General features: G+C 30.1%; 1 protein-coding gene across 1 annotated transcript in view; it reads right to left on the bottom strand.

Annotated features, from left to right (window-relative positions):
* Positions 1 to 793: 793 nt before the first annotated feature.
* The window catches only part of LOC142320069 (hydrocephalus-inducing protein homolog), a 60,097-nt gene continuing 43,565 nt past the window's right edge, over positions 794 to 17,325 (bottom strand). The window contains exons 10-13 of the mRNA XM_075357745.1: positions 11,175 to 11,334; positions 6,330 to 6,591; positions 5,538 to 5,727; positions 794 to 995 (exon numbers count right to left, since the gene is read on the bottom strand). Coding sequence (XP_075213860.1) covers positions 794 to 995; positions 5,538 to 5,727; positions 6,330 to 6,591; positions 11,175 to 11,334 — 814 coding nt within the window. The remainder of the gene's footprint in view (positions 996 to 5,537; positions 5,728 to 6,329; positions 6,592 to 11,174; positions 11,335 to 17,325) is intronic.

The raw sequence follows: 17,325 nt of genomic DNA, 5'->3' as shown, positions 1-17,325 counted from the left end.
ATCAACTGATTTGCGATGACAAGTTTAACCACTAGACAACCCGTTGGGTGAGGGTTTGTACCTGACCAGAACTAATTATTAACATGATTAACTGTCAATCTTCAGAAGATATACACACACATCAGCAAAACATACATGTTATAGATAATCATTACAATTCCAACCCATCCAGATTGTCAACAAATTGTCTGTATGAGAATTAATTTCTAATAGTTTAACTGACAGGAAAATCAATTTTACATTGTCTTACATCAGAATGATTAATTTTGTGTTAAAAAAATATACTGTACAGCATACTGCAAGAGGACCAAATGAAAATGAACATAACCAAAACAAAAAGGAATGATCCCCTTCAGTACAACTGTGATTAATACTAAACCATACCATACCTTAATAATTTTTTTTTAAATTAAAATCTTTTTTTAACAAATAAACACTATTTATCAAATGATTTTAGTCTTTTATATCAGCTGATCATAAAGAAAACCAATTATGTAGGAAACCTCAGGTAGCTCTACCAATACTTATTAGTTTTCCTTTTACATTTGATAACATTCTGGTAGATTGTATTACTTCAAACTTATGTGGTTAACTTAGGAATACTTGGGTTTATGTTATCCAAAAAAACTACACTAATATGGTGTGCTTTGACTCAGTCAGTACTATTATAATTGTACTAATGGGAAGTGTTCTGTTCAGCATGTTAATTATAAACAGACAATACACTTAAGGTGCTGTCTCCATTCCTGAAAAGTATTCTATCATTCTAAATATTACTTTACAACACAAGATATTACTTTGTAATTGGAAGACCGACTCCAAGAACACTAATCTCTAAGATCTTTGTATGTGGTTCAATTTCCATTGTAGGTTGATAAGTTCTAGTTAATAAACAATCTGTTTCATTTATTATGAAATGGCACAATGGCATTATACCTATGCCTGATACTTCAACCACTATTAATTTATTATTATTTAATGGACTATGAGACAGCCTGCAACAAATTAACAATAGATAGATATATTTATAAGAATATACACATAAGTTCATGTACACACATGCATGCATGCACCCCCCCCCCACACACACACACACACACACACACACAAGTGACTGGAAGATGTTTTAGTGAAAAAAAACCAGATACAAACAAAACTGGAGATGAATTAGTAATGCTAAATACAAGGAAGTGTTCAATTGGATTAAATTACACTTCCCAGCAAAAACTTTAACTACTACCAATAAAATAGTATATTTAAAATAAATAAGAAATCTCTCTTTTCATAATAAGTTCTATTTGATTAATCAGTTCTCATGATGGTACAACATGAGACTTTTCAATGACTAAATCATCAGTCCATATTCAAAATCAAAGGTAAAATCTAAAAAAAAAATTGAAATAAATGTCATCAAACAATATCCAGCTACAGCCTGATATACATTTAAAGTAAAATAAAAAAAAAAACAAAATAATATTTTAACAACAAATTAAAATACACTTACATCTGTAATATTACATGAGATATTGTCCAGGAAATCTCTCAAGAAATATTTAATAGATATAAAAAATTTCTATACTGCCTTAAAGATTATTCCTCCTGAGGTCATTTGCTATTTAGTAATTATGCAAACCTTGTAACCCCCCCCCCCCCAATTTTGTCCCCTTTGGTAGTAACAATATTATATATGTTACTTCATGCTAACATTAATGATTTATAGTTAAAAAATAATGTCTGGAGTAAGAAAACTATCATACCCATCAAACTCTTGATTTGATTGTATGGAATCAAAAGCATACTATCAATAAAGTTTAAAAGATGAACAAATTTTAACAAGGTTAATTCCTGGAAGGAATCACCCTTGTTTTAATTCCATAAAAAATTTGAAATACTGCATTAAAAAATTTCTCTTAAAAAATTTATTGCATGATGTCGAAGAGGACTGGGAGATTTTCTTGCACTCCCGCAGGTCTCTACTCTCCTTCTAACCTGATAAACAATGAAATATTACAATATTTGAGCACATCTTATAACTTCTAGGAAGTGTTTTACCTGGAAAAAATTCAATCACATGGCAAAAGGGATGCATGCCTTCTTGCTCTTCAAAGTACCCAGCTCCAAAGAAAAGATACTTTTCAAATTGTCATGTTTCTTAGGGGCCAGAAAAAGCTAAATGATACTGAAAGTTTGAAGCTTTGTTCTCCCCAAAGGTATTAAGTTCATTATACTTATCTTCATTAACACGGAAAAAATCTTATGATATTCAAACCTCATTTTCAAAAGGCCGGCCTCTGTGGCGTAGGTGGTAGCATCTTGGCCTTTCATCTGGAGGTCTTGGATTTGAATCCTGGTCAGGTATGGCATTTTTCACATGTTTATGTGGCAATATCAGCAAGCAAAAAAAAAAGGAATCTCAATGATGTCACAAGAGGACAAGACCTTTTTACCATCCCTCGCTTTTAATTAATAATTAAACTTGAAATTGATTATTTCTTGACTAGAGCTAATGGAAATAAGTATTTTGGATCTTGCAAACATTCTTTATCAAACTTTTATTTTTTAAGGTGAGTAAAAATAAAAATTCAATGGTATTGATTATGACAAGTAGCATAAAAAAATTTTATTCTGTTTTTTCTTAAAAATTATTTAAGAAAATTAATTATTTTTTAAATACATACATCTAAAATTTAACTTTTATGTAAATATTTCGTTCAACACAGAGTTGTCATGACTTAATAGGTGAAAATAAAAACTGATACAAATCACCATTTGTAATATGCAGTACTTTCATATCTATTTTTTGTTTTTTACATAACAGCCCCAGTACCAGTTTTGAAAATCTTGCTTGTAAAGTTAATCATAGACCATGATTGAAAGAGATGGAATGTAATTCCATCTTAATATGAATTACATCTGGGAGAACATAGCCTCACCTACCAATTTTTAAATGGTTCTCTTACATATAAAAACAATTAATACAAACTGAATTTTACAAAAACATTTGGGTATAATACTTACCATTTTTACAGTTAGGTTATGGTAGCAAATGTACACCCACCCAGGTGGGTATTTCTGTTAGTAGTAATAATAAATAAATAACTACTGTATTTACTTGTGTAATTCACACAACTGAATTTAAAAAAAATATTTTTAAAAACATATTCAGAAATATTCAGTCTGATAGATATCATTTTCTCACGGATTATCACATTTTAGTTTCATTATAAACATAAGTAAAATAATTTTTTTGCATAAATCACGCAGCTACTTTAAAAAAAAAGTTGATAAAAAAGTGCATGAATTACATGACTAAATACAGAAATTGTCATGAAACAGTAAAAAAAAATATTTTTATTCCAGTGTTTGTAAAATTAAAATAAAACAAATTGTTGACTAAGTTTTATAACATTCTGTAAGGTAGAAAGTTAAAGTAAGCTTAAAAATATCTAAACTACTTAATTTTCCACTTGGACAAGCACCGCACCCAGATAATCATCCTTTCTATAAGGTTAGACAAGACAGAATTTAATCTGAAAGCCAGAAATATCATGATCTTTTAATAGAAACACATCCAGACCAAGGTGTTACCCACATTGCCCTGAAAACCAATCCATTAAATGCTTATCCATTATATCTCCATTAAATTTTAGGTATCAGAGGATGAAAAGAATCATTTGTGTTGTATCTTTCAATATGCGTGTTTCTTCTAAAAATATCAAAACAAGATTTTACTATCTTAATAAGTTAATTTAAAAGCCAAAAAATAGTAATACCTAATTTACCTTTATTTTCAAAAAAATATTTACATTTCTGATAATTTTAAGAAAAATAAGCGTAGAAAATTTTTACAAAATTTTCTATATCTATTTTTCTTACACAAGTTTGCATTTTATCCAACCTTTTATTCAAGGATGGATTCAGGCAACCTGTCCAAGAAGGTGGTTTAAATCAGCATTTAAGCTATTTTTACATTTTCAACTTTATGAGTTATGTTCAATTATCATGTTTGGCGATTCAGTTAATTAAAAATCAAAGTACAGTGGCTATTATATTAAAGAATCAAAAAGAAATCTGTACGTTTACACGAGACATCTCTAAAGTAAAGACCACTCCTTAAGTTTGGCGAATCTGTGTCATTCATGGCCACGCTAGTAATGTACACACTGCATTGTTGTCTGTAAGTTGTTGCGTTGTAGTATCTTTGATTACATGAGAGTTATTATGTTATAAAATGAGTAGGGAAATCGATGTTGCTGCCGACTGCGAAATATATGGAGTCAAACGTTTTTTAAACCATCAAAACGTTAAGCCAGCTGAAATTCATAGGCAGTTGGTTGCTATGTACGGTGATAATGTAATGAGTAAAAGAAACGTCCAAAAATTGTATGAAAGGTTTAGAAATAACAGAATTAATGTGCGTGATGAAAAACATTTGAGGAGGCACACCGAGGACTTGTTGAAATGTGCCGATGATTAAATGAGAAAGATCATTGCTCAATGATTTCCAACTGGCCCTTCTTTTCCCTGATTTTCTTTTTCCTCAAGAGCTGTTTTTGGATGCTGTTCATGACCATTTAGGCTTCAGAAAGGTTTGTGCACGTCTTGTGATGTTATGTTAACATCACAAAAAAAATGTGAATTGGATCTGTTTTGAAATTTTTGATGTGCTACACAGGAAAAGGTGATAAGTTCCTTAATTCAATCGTTACCAGCGACGAAACATGGATTTTGTATTACACATCAGAGAGAAAATACCAGTCAAGTGAATGGTGGCATCCTCGATCATCAATCTGACTGACAAAGGGCAAGTCGCAGCCGTTAGGATGCAAACTGACAGCCACAGTCTTTTGGGATCGGTTTGGCATACTGTGATTGATTTCATGCCACGTGGAATGACTATAATTGCAGAAGCATACAGCAAAACTATACGTAAGTTAGGGTGCACCATTCAAAATCGGTGATATGGATGGCTGACCGACAGTGTCATCCTGCTGCATGATAATGTATGTCCACATGTAGCAGGTCCAACATGTGATTTATTGAGAACATTTGGATGGGAAATTTACGATCACCCACCTTATGGTCCAGACTTAGCACCTTCTAATTACAATTTGATTGGGAAATTGAAAGAATTTTTGAGTGGTAAGCAATTCGTAGGCAACAATGAACTTAAAAATGCTGTTAATCAGTGGTTAAATGGACTGGCAGCAGAAGAATATGATGAGGGTATATTGAAGCTGGTGTATCACTACGATAAATGTCTTAATTCATGTGGCAATTAAATAGAGTATGTAGTTTAAGAGAAATAAAAAATATTTATAAAGTTTTCAGAATAAATTTTTTTACAATGAAATGGTCTTTACTTTAGAGATAACTTCTCATAGTGTATGTAAGAAATTTATTTCTAGATATAAATACAAAAAATTGTATAAAAGCATAATAAAAAATTCCTAATATAATATTATATTTTTAAACTTACAGTAATTTCCACTATTAGTTGATTTTTTAATAATAAATTTGATTATAAGTATACTCACATCATAACAAATTTAGCTGTATAATGAAGTAATTGCAAGGGAGTAAACTTAAATACAAACTTTTCACTTCCCAAAGGGTCTATTGTTCCTCTGGTAGGTGATACAGAGAAAACACATGCTTCGTAGTCATGTTCAGAAGAAGTACTATCTTTTTTTGTAACTACATTAGGTGTTATTGTTATTAATGATGCTGTAACATATAATAAATACTATATAATTAATATAAAACAATAATTTATAAAACAATTTATAGAATTTGTATACAAATAAAAATTGATAAAAATAGAAGAAAATGGAGATCCAAAAAATATAAACTGCACTATTTTGAGTTTGCCCTTGGCAAAAAATAAAGGTAGAAATTAAAAACAGATTAAAATCTGAATTTAATAAATGTTCAATCATTAATACACCATATAAGTTGTGAATGCAACTTTTAAATGTGACTGCATCTTTTAAATAAGAAATACAGGTACAACATTTAGTGTACCTAAAGGCAAAATCATGCAAGTTCAACAAATATCTTAGTTAAAAAATACATTACTAAACTAGTCTCCTTTTTCCATCAAACTCCTGAGTTAGTAATAAGTAAACCACAAATAAACATCAAACAATTTTTATGTTTACTGTATAATGTTAATGTTTATTATTATATAGTATATATTCTATACTCTTATCTTTTAAGTCAGAACTCATATACTAGATCCCATAATATAAAAAAAAAAGTTAAGAAAAGAGAAAAAGGGAAACTTCTGCTCACAAAACATAGTATTTGAAGAAATAAAAAATCCAAACCTGAACTTGATATTGGTCTAGGGCCTCTGAGAGTAGATGACCTGTGTCTAATTGTTTGAGCTGTCATAGGTCTGTCAACTGATTTTGCATTAAATTTAGGAAATGATTTCGGTCTACTGGTTCCGATAGATAATAAAGAAGCACAATTTTCTTTCCACACATTTTTCTTCTCTACTGTTATAGGAATATAACTTCTAATGTTCCATTCATACATAAGTGGGACACTTCCAGAGTTATTAATATCAATAATATATTCAGCACTCTGAAAACACACAAAGTATAAACAGAAAAAAATAAAGATTTTAACACATTACATTAATATAGTTCAGAAATAAGTTAAGTGAAAAAAAAAGAAAACATGATGTATTACTTTATAAAAAATAAACTTTAAACAATTAATAAAAATAATAAAAGAATGAATAATCCAAGTTCTGTGTAATTAAGTGTACGAAAAGGTGAGGCAAATGAGGGTAGATTGTACCATCAGCACTAGTACTATTCACACTAAAAAAGTTAGTTAATTTTTGAGTAATAACACATACACTGATGCACTTCAGTTGGTTGATAACATATGCAATTAGGTTAGTAGTTGCTGTCACTATAGACAGCTCTAATAAAATATTAATAATTTGTATTCTTAAATACAAATAACTTTACAATACTTGGTTACTAGTGTAACAAGCCCAGATCTAGGTATGGGCAAACTGGGTATTTTCCCAGAGCGGCAAAAGTAGTTGTAGGGAAAAAATAACCTTTACAAAAACAAATAAAAAAAATTATAAAATGTGAACATGTCATACATTTTCAATACATTGCAGGTACTTACCAAGTAAGATGATCCTTCAATGTGTTAAATGGAAGCATATGGGTGGGTGGCATGCATTCAGAGAGTTTCAATAGAATCCCCGAAAAGGGTAATAAATGTATTGGAGGACTTAAACATGTCTTAGTTGGTAAGTATTGACACCTCAAGTGCAATTCTGCAAATATCTATTTTTGCATACACTTAGTCTATTTTGAGAAAAACAATTTATTTTTATGACTGACTGTCAGAAATGTAGCATGAAATAAGGACATTCAGAAAATTTCAACAGATCTGTCAATGTTAATCTTGATGATCTACAATATGGAGTCTTTCAAATTGCCGACTTTCTTATTTGAAGTAAATATGAGTAACTACCTGCAAGTGAATGTTCTGAATTTTTGCAATGGATTGTTTAGTCTAATAGATCTCCTTGATGAGTGACAGTGAAGTTAAGTTTTAAAAGTTAACATGCTTAATAATATTTTGTATAACAGTGAACCTTGTTGTTATTTAAGGAGTTGATAATCTGAGCTCAATAACAAAATTTTGTTTCAGTGAAAAGTGATGAAAATGTAAAAAGAGGGCATTGATAAAATGTTATATTTGCTAGAAATACAGTGTGTGTTTTCATATAATTCTTATTCATATGTGTTCATGTAATATTTATATACAGTGTCCCACAGAGAAACTTTTAGGACATGTTCTAGTGGTGAAATTAATGAAAAATGTTCATATAAACATAGATATGGAAATGCATCATTTTCAAGTTAAAAGAAGCAATACTGTAATTTTTGGGACCCAAATTAAGGAGTAAAATTGGTGGTTCTTAGTAGTCTGAGCTGGGAAATAGGATAAAACAGTCCAGAACTGTAACTCCAGCAAAACACTAAATTCGGTGTCGAAAAATAAGTTTTTTTTTAGGTTTGTAGTATAATAGCTTTGTTAAATGACTAATAAATGCAAAAGATATAGTAACAAAACTTGTAGAAAACTTAATTCTGATTAAGTAAATGTAAATACAGCCAATAAAAAGTAAATAAAAACATTTAAAAATTAGTTTTTTATTGAAGCAAAATTGATGAAAAATAGATAGAAAATTGTATTATTTTTGTACCTAATAAACATTCATTTTAAAAACAAAAACACTAATTGCTAAAAATAAATATAAAATGTATAAAACAATATTTCAGCTGTGTATATTCAATAAGTTACAGAGGTAAAATAAAATAATTACATAAAAAACTAAATTGAAATGTATGTTACTTTAGAAATATTTAAAAATAATTATTATACATGTAAGCAATACTAGCAGAAAATAGCAAAAAACAGACATTTATTTTTGATTCAGCATAATCCAGGCACGAGTACAAAGGCGAATTTCATGTCACACTGGTATATCAAAAAACAAAGTGCAGTACATTCTATGGAAAGAAAATATTTATCCTTTCTGCCTGCAGAGGTTCAAAATTTACAGCCAACAGATTACCCCCTTGCATTTAAACTTCTTTCATTGGCTTCTTGACAATGCTGTTAAGGTAAATTCAATTTTATTTACTGTGAAGCCACTTTTATGAGAAACTGAGTTTTCAATTCTAAAGTTAGTCATGAATGGAGAGAAAACAATCCACATGGTACCATGAAACTAGTTTCCAAAATAGATTTCACATTAATGTTTGGTGTGGCATTACTTATGACAAGATTCTGGAACCATTTGTTTTTAATGAATACCTTACAGGAGATGCATATGCTCATCTCTTGAAAAATAGTTTGCTGGTTCTTTTGGAGGAAGTACCTTTACAAACTAAACTGCAAATATTTTTCTAGCATGATGGTGCAATTTTTCTTTAGTTGCTAGAAATCACTTGAATAATAATTTCTTAAACTGAATTGGACCACCACATTCAACTCCACTAGATTACTTCGTTTGGAGCCATATGAAATAGTACACCAACAAAAAGTTATACTAAAGAAGAGTTACTCATTAAAATATGAAATGCTACTGAATTTATACAAAATGATTCTGAAAGCCACCGGAAATATTTTACGTTGGGCAGAGTGCTGTATACATTGTGAACGAGGGAATTTAGAACAATTACTGCAAGTGGGGTTTGTTATTTTATTACCATATACAATTTCATGTATTTTATTTTTTTGTTTTACTATATTAAGAATAATTTTTATTAGGTTCAGAAATAATAATACAATTTTTTTGTTTATTTTTCATCTGTTTTGGTTCAATAGAAAACTAATTTTTAAAAGTTTTTATTTGTACTTTTTATTAGTTGTGTTTACATTAATTTTGTCAGAATAAAATTCTCTAAAAATTTTGTTACCAAATTTTCCACATTTATTAGTCATTTAACAAAGCTATTCTACTACAAACATTTAAAAAAATTGTTTTTCGACACTGAAGTTAGTACTTTACTGGAGTTACAGTTCTGAGACCTGTTTTTCTCTATTTCCTAGTTCAAATTACATAAGAAACCACCAACTTTGCTATTTAATTTGGGTCCCAAAAATTACAGTAGGACTTCTTTTTATTAGAAGAGCTGAAATCCAGATGAAATCTTTCACTAGTCGTACCTCAAAAACATGTTTCCAGGCCCATGTTTATGGGAACTTTTTTCATTATTTTTCACTAAGGTCATATCCTTATAAGAATATCAGGATAAACCTAATGGTTTGTCACATTCATGAACTGACTTTGGTTAGATAATAGTTACATAATTGTGACTTACCTAATAAGGGATATACTGGATGAAGTGAGAAACTTACATGTCAACCTTATGTGCACAACATCTTTAATGTCACCCACTAATATGTATGTGTTTTCTAACGAGACCACATTGATCTGTGGATTACCATTCTTTTTATTAGTTTAAATAACTCATTAGAAATAACATGAGATGTAGATTAGTAACAGTAGGTGATAGACTTATCTTACTGAGATCTTGATAGCCTCATAACATAGCTTTGGAAAAATACATAACTAAAAAATTTTGTTGTAAATATATAGAAAATGCTTAACACAGAATTTGAAAGGTGATCAATGGGCAAATATTATTGATTCCAGGAAGTGTCATTTCAGTGCACACTGTAATTTTCTTAAAGTAGATGAAACAGTCACTGATTTTAATGTTTCTCCAAAATGTAACTTAAGTATAGGAGGTAACATGGAATGAAACAGGAAGTACATGCTAATGTCAATGTCATCTAGAATCCTTATTCAACAGTTCTACAACTGTAGAGCTGGTAAGACAAACAACATGAAGTTAAGATAAACACTTTGATTCTTCGAATGGTCAATGAAAAAGTGCCTTTATATCAAAACCAACTACTATCAAGTAGGACACTCAGTAATTAGTTGACAATTAATTACTGTGGAGCCAAAAACGATCTTGAAGTGCTTTCTTACATTCATCATTCCACCCAGGAAAGCATGTTTACTTAGGTTTCAAAGATGACATCAGGAAGCCCATTTTAGTACAACATTTAGCCCATTTTAGTAATGTCAATACATACATCACTATCACTTTTACTGTAAACTGGTCTAAGAGTCTCTAATGCTTATCTCTGTCCACTATCTCCATGATCCAATATCTTCGTACTTTACAGGGGCACAATTATGTATTTAAGGGTACATGACAAGTTTGTGATCTCTTTCATACATATCTATATGAGGCTTGTAGATTGTAGACCTGGGTTGATAATCTAACTTAAAAAAATTTATATAAATCCTCCGTAAAGAGAGAAATGCCATTGTGATACGAGAAATGTGAATGAATGAATCATTGTTAGGTCTAAATCATTTACTATTCTTTCAAAGTGTCTCTAGATATTTTATGATACTTAAAGTTCTAATAACGCATTTAACTTGGAGTAAAATCAGTCAAAAATTGTAGCAGTCTTGTGATATTAAAACAAATGTACTAAATTGATACACAAAATATTTTTATGATAAATATATTGAAATATATATATTATTTTTATAACTGATAAATAGTACACTGCTGATACAAATGAATATAAAAATATTTCACCTCAAATAACAATGTATCGTCAAATGTGATGGTACTATTATTACACACTGGTTCTGGCAAATCAACAACTCCAGTTACTTTGAGCAAAATTACTTGCCATGTTCCTTCGACTCTTTTGTATTTTACCTCCTCTACAGTTTCTGGTAATAAGTCATCCGTGCTGCAAGTTATAAGTTAACTGTTAGTTATACACAGAAATACTGAAATAATTTTTACACAAATTAATACATACACTTTTTAATTATCACAATATTAACCATCTAGCAATCAGTTATAATAGCAAACTAGAGGCGATGAAAGTCTTCCTGAATAAAATAACACCAATAGTGCTCATCATGTAGGAACAATTTTTCACCTTAAACACTCTCATTCAATAGCTGAGAATTTATACAATTTTTTTAATATGTTAAGAATTAATTAATTTCATGTTAGTCAAATTACAATTAATAAACACGTGAAATGTATATAGAGGTTAATAAGTTTTATGTTAGCAATAATTTTTACCAAAACTGAAATACATATAACATTATATAAAGAATTACAGAATTATATGTTTAAATATTTACAGAAAATTCATCGTAAAAAAATTCAGTAAATTCAACGGTCTGGAGTAAATAAGAAATTTAAGTCTGGCAGGAAACTGTAAAATTTCTAATTGATAAATTAATAGAAGGTGAAAAAGGGCAGTATTGGAAAGATAGATGCAGCTTAGATAAAATTCATACAGTTTCATTTCTTCAAAGTTTTATGTTAGGAGAAATGAAGCCAAAATGTATAGTATTTAAAAAAGATAGGAACTCTATCTGCCATTTAAAAATTCTGCTAATTTTTAAAATTAGCAGGAATATATAGAAGGAAGGATTTATGCAGAGGGGAAACTTATAGATGAATTTTCATAGGAGGAAAAATAAATTGATTGAGGTATTGGAGGATCTATTTTCAGGAATGGGATACAGTTCAAACAGAAATAAGGCAATACAGGGAGGTTCTTGTTTAGAGAAGTAGGAGTGAATAAAGTAAATACACTGAACAGATTAGTAATCAGTGATATTAGAAAAAAATTGCAGTCATTAACATACCAAAGAAATCAATAGAAGATAATTGTAGGAACTGTGAGTTTTATGTTTTGTACATTGAAAATAGCTACTAGGACAATTTACAAGGGAACACATCATGAATGGTGTATTAAATAAAAACTAGTTTGGGTAAAAGAGTTTATTTTGCAGACTGGAAGACTAAAAGAGTTTATTTTTGGGCATTTATACAGACTGGAATGAAATGTTTACAATTATCAGAAAAACAGGGCTATAATACTGGGAAAGCAGATTTTATACAATCTGTAAAATCAAATAGTGGTGATAAGAGTAGAAGATGAAGCTCCAATCTAGAAAAGAGTGAGAACAACATAACCTGCCCCATTGCTTTTCAACCTTTATAGAGAGGAAGCTACTCAGGAACTGAGAGTCAAACTTAAGAATGGAATTACTATGCAAGGAGAAAGTACAGACTGTTGAGATATGCTTAAGATATTGTTGTTTTTTTTTTTATAGAAATCAAAAAAAATTTATAAGAAAGTAGGTTGGCCTACGCTATAAAGTGAAATATCGGTGATTAGGCAATTTTCTAATAACATGAAGGGTAAAAGACAAAAATAAAGATTGCAAAGGAGACAAGATCAAAGTGCAAAGGTCAAATAAAATTTAACAAATCGAATGAACAGATATGTTGAAACTAAAAATTAACTAAAAAAATAAAATACTGAAGAAGATACTAAACCAGTCACATAAGTAAAAATGTTTAAAGGCAACTAATTATAATGTTACAATTTCTTATTTATAAATTAATTTATTAGTGAATATTCAGAATGAAACGTTGAAATTGATGGACTGAAAATAATCAAAATTAGAAGATTTACAGTGAATAATTAAATGGACCAAAACATGATTTAAAACATTTTTTTCATATGTATTCTAAATTCACTCTAAGAAATTTTTTATAAATGATGACACCTAAAAATTTTGGACAATAAAATTCCATTAATTTATAAAATAAGCTGTAAACAATACATTAAATAAGTAGGTAATCTTTCTAAGGTAAACAAAATTAATAGAACCTTTATTTACACTAAATTAATTATACTGTATAAGGTCTGTTGAAAAAGTATTTTTTAATTGCGAGCGCTGTATCTTGTCAATTGAGTTGACCTTTTTTCTGTACATTGGTACTACTGTCAGAGATGTACATGTTAATTTTCAGTCAGCTGCAACACCTTATTTGTGTTTGGTGAGAGAAAAAGCAAGACTTACAGTTTACTATGTTGAGAAATTTTTTTGTATGGTGAAATGTCAGACCAGAGAATTTGTTTGAAATTTTGCACTGAAAAGGAATTAAGTCCAGTGAATTGTTTAAAATGATAAAGAAAACCTTTCGCTATGATGCTATTTTATAACCATGAGGTTATGAATAGTACAAACACTTTTATGAAGGCTGAGAAGACACTGAACATGAAACGAGGTCTGTGTGACCTAGCATATAAAACATTAATGAAAATATCAAAAAGATAGAGAATTCGTGCTTGCTAATCGCAGAATCACTATTAGAGAGGTTGCCAAAGAAACAGGAATTTTGTATGGCTCATGTGAAGCAATTTTTGCTAATATTTTGAACATGATAGCCAAATTTGTTCTGAAACTGCTAAATTTTCAACAAAAACAGCATCGCATAACCATAGCTAAACAAATGTTTACTGATATTGTTGATGACCCAGACTTGCTCAAATATGTCTTAACTGGTGACAAAACATGGTGTATGGCTATGATGTTGAGATGAAGGCTAAATTGTCCCAATGGAAATTTTCTAAGGAGCCTAAACCACAAAAAAAGCATGTCAACTCCGGTCAAATGTGAAGTTCATTTTAACTGTTTCTTTGACTTCAAAGAAACACCATGAATCATCATGAATTTCTACTGCCAGGTCGTACAGCCAACAAGGAGTAAATACAAACTAAAAGTTTTTACATGATTTGCCTGATGCAATCTTCAGAAAACAGACCTGACCTTTGGAGAGACAACTTTTGGGTTTAGCACTACGACAGAACACTGGTGCACATTGCATTACTCAGTTCTTGGAGAAAAATAACATGGCTGTGATGCTGCACCACCCTATTCTCCAGACCTAGCTCTCTGTGAACTTTTTTCAACTATTTTTCAGCAATATATAAGATAAAGGTGAAATCACAAGCTGAGCTCAAGGTCATACCCAAGAGGCATTTCACTGGTGTTTTTAAACTGTAATTTATGTTGGCTTAAGTGTATAATATCACAGAGGGACTGCTTTGAAGAGAATGGGGTAAACATTGAAGGCTGAATAAATACTTTTGGAGGAAATTCAAAATTCTTGTTACTTTTTGATCAAACCTTAGACACCACCATTTAATTACAATCTATTGATTTAATCAGGCATCCAATTTTTGACAAACATTATCAGTTACAGCTTGAAGAATATGTTAACTTTTCTGTGAACAAGAATGTCTGTTTCACCAGCAAATAATGTGGAATGACAAAGAGAAGCTCTATAATTGGTGCAAATTAGCAACAACAAGGGTCTTGGTAAAAACTGAGGAATATTATTTCTAACTAGACCTATTTTCCCAACTAATTTTATATTTTTCAATAACTGGCTTCTAGAGCTAACAGGTGAACCAATTTTTAACAATATTTCTTAGCTCTACATTTTCCAGTTAGTTTTATAAAAATGTGTTGTCAAAAGCTTAGTAAATAAATGTTCTAAAATTCATGAAACCTTAAATGTCCTATAACTATTCAAATTTTGTTAGCATTCTTTTTGTAATGACTTAGGAAATAATGTTTTAAAAACTTTGACTGATGGAAAACTTTACAAGATACAGATAAGTTAAGAATTCTCCAATATTGGAGAATCATATACAGAAAACAGACCAATAAAATATTGGAAATATCATTTTAAATCATGCTGGCTTATTTCTTTGGAATAGATAATATTATGGATTTATATTTTCTGTATTGGTTTAACAAAAATTAATAATTATGTATGTTGATGTGTTCAAAATACTAAGAAATTTAGTAACTGTACCTTCAAAACAGAAATGAAATCATTATTAATAACAATTACTATCAGATATACACAGTTAATTAAAAAAAGGGAGATTACTTTATATTATTACAAGGTGTACTTATTTTTAAATATATTCCATTCTGATTAATTTTTATTTACAAATCACTGCTGATTCTTTTAGCTTATTCTAACATCATATTCTAAAGTTTTATAGTAAGATTTATACTAATTTTTAGGTAAGCCATTCAAATTATTCCAACATTTTATATAGAGTAGTCAAAGACGTTATTTTCACAAGAAACAAATGGATTAAGTACAGTAAAACCTGAGTTAATGGAACCTGGCTTTAATGGAATCCTGTCTACAATGAAAAATTTCCCTGGTTCCATGAATTTTACCAAAGTAATGATGTTAATTTTCCCTGAAATAATGGAAATCTGGCTAACTCAGAAACAGAAAAATCTCATGAGTTGATAGAAACTTTTTTTGAAAATTGTGTACAGTACTGTCTTATGCAAAAAAATATGTATACCCATTCAATGCTATACATAAAGCACAGTATTAAATTTTCCCACGATGTAAAATAGAATACGTATACTGTGCAGTACTATACTGTACTACGCTATGTTACAAATTACCATGCATAAAAAAAAAATAAAAATTAGTCATATCAGAGTTGTAATTTGCATTTAACACTACATAAATGTATACATTTTCAATAACTTGACGCCAATCATAATAGGCGACGACAGATAGACAGAGAGCTGTCCGTTAACAACTTAGTCGAAAAATCTGGTGTAGGTAAGACTCAAATCTATTTAATTTTTTAAAAAAATTAAAAAGGAGTTAAAAACTGATTGGGTAAAAGGGAGCGGTTCAAATAAAAGGCATATGCAAAAAACTGGCAACGAAGAAATTAACAAATTGTTTGGGAGTGGTTTGTGAGTGTGAGGGCAAGAAAGTTACCGATTTCAGGAGTAATTGTACAGCACCAAGCAAAGGAAATTACAGAGAAATTAGGTAGCACCAATTTCAGCACTTCAAATGGTTGGCTGGAAAGTTTTAAAAAGTGGCATCAAATTGTGTTTAAAGATGTATGTGATGAGGCTCGAGATGTGTGTGACAAAGACAGTAATTGACTGTAAAACAAAACTTGTTGCTTTGACTGAAAATTACAAACCTAGAAATTGCAAAATGGAGACGAAACCGGAATTTTTTATTGTGCACTACTGAGTAAGACTCTTTGCTTGAAAGGAGAACGTTGTACAGAGAGGGAAGCATTCCAAGGAAAGGTTGACAGTTTTTGTGAGATTTTATGACAGGAGAACTGGAAAAACCGCTCGTTATTGCAAAAGGCTGATAAGTCGAGGTGTTTTAAAAACATTAATAAAGACAATCTTACTGTAGTACTGAGATAAAACAAAAAATCATGGATGATGTTGGGTATCACAGAGGAATGGTTGCAAGGGCTTAACCCAAAAATGAAGCAGTGAAATAGACAAGTTCTTCTCTTTTTATATGTCACATGTCATCCAGATATTGCATTAAACCATGTTAAATTAGCTTGTTTCCCACCAAATACGACAAGCATTACCCAGCCTATGAACCAGGGTGTAATTAAATGTCTCAAATTACATTACCATTGATTTTTAATGAAATCTCTGTTAGCAACTACTGAAATGGCATGGTCAACTACTCAACTGACTAAATCTGTATCAGTGGTCATTGCTATAATTTGGCAGTCAGAAGCATTTAAATGCATATCGGCAGAGACAGTTCAACAATGCTTTCAAAAAACAAACTTTGAACTGCAAATGGCTACAGAAATGGAACTTACAACGACATTTGATGACTTGCAAGAAGAACTGAACTTATGAAAATATAATTGCTGAAGATTTTGCTCACAAGGACAACTTATTAGAGACCAAGGGTAACATAGAGAATATAGATAAATTTATTGACCACCATCAATAGAAAACTGTCGAAGACAAAAGCGATTCCGATGATGAGGAGCATAACAATAATGCTATAACAGTAATGAACGATACAAAAACTAGAT

Source organism: Lycorma delicatula, chromosome 2 (genome assembly GCF_047948215.1).
Source record: "Lycorma delicatula isolate Av1 chromosome 2, ASM4794821v1, whole genome shotgun sequence".
Lineage (NCBI taxonomy): Eukaryota > Metazoa > Arthropoda > Insecta > Hemiptera > Fulgoridae > Lycorma > Lycorma delicatula.
Note: the sequence above shows the minus strand (reverse complement) of the source record. Positions and strands in the feature narration are given on the sequence as shown.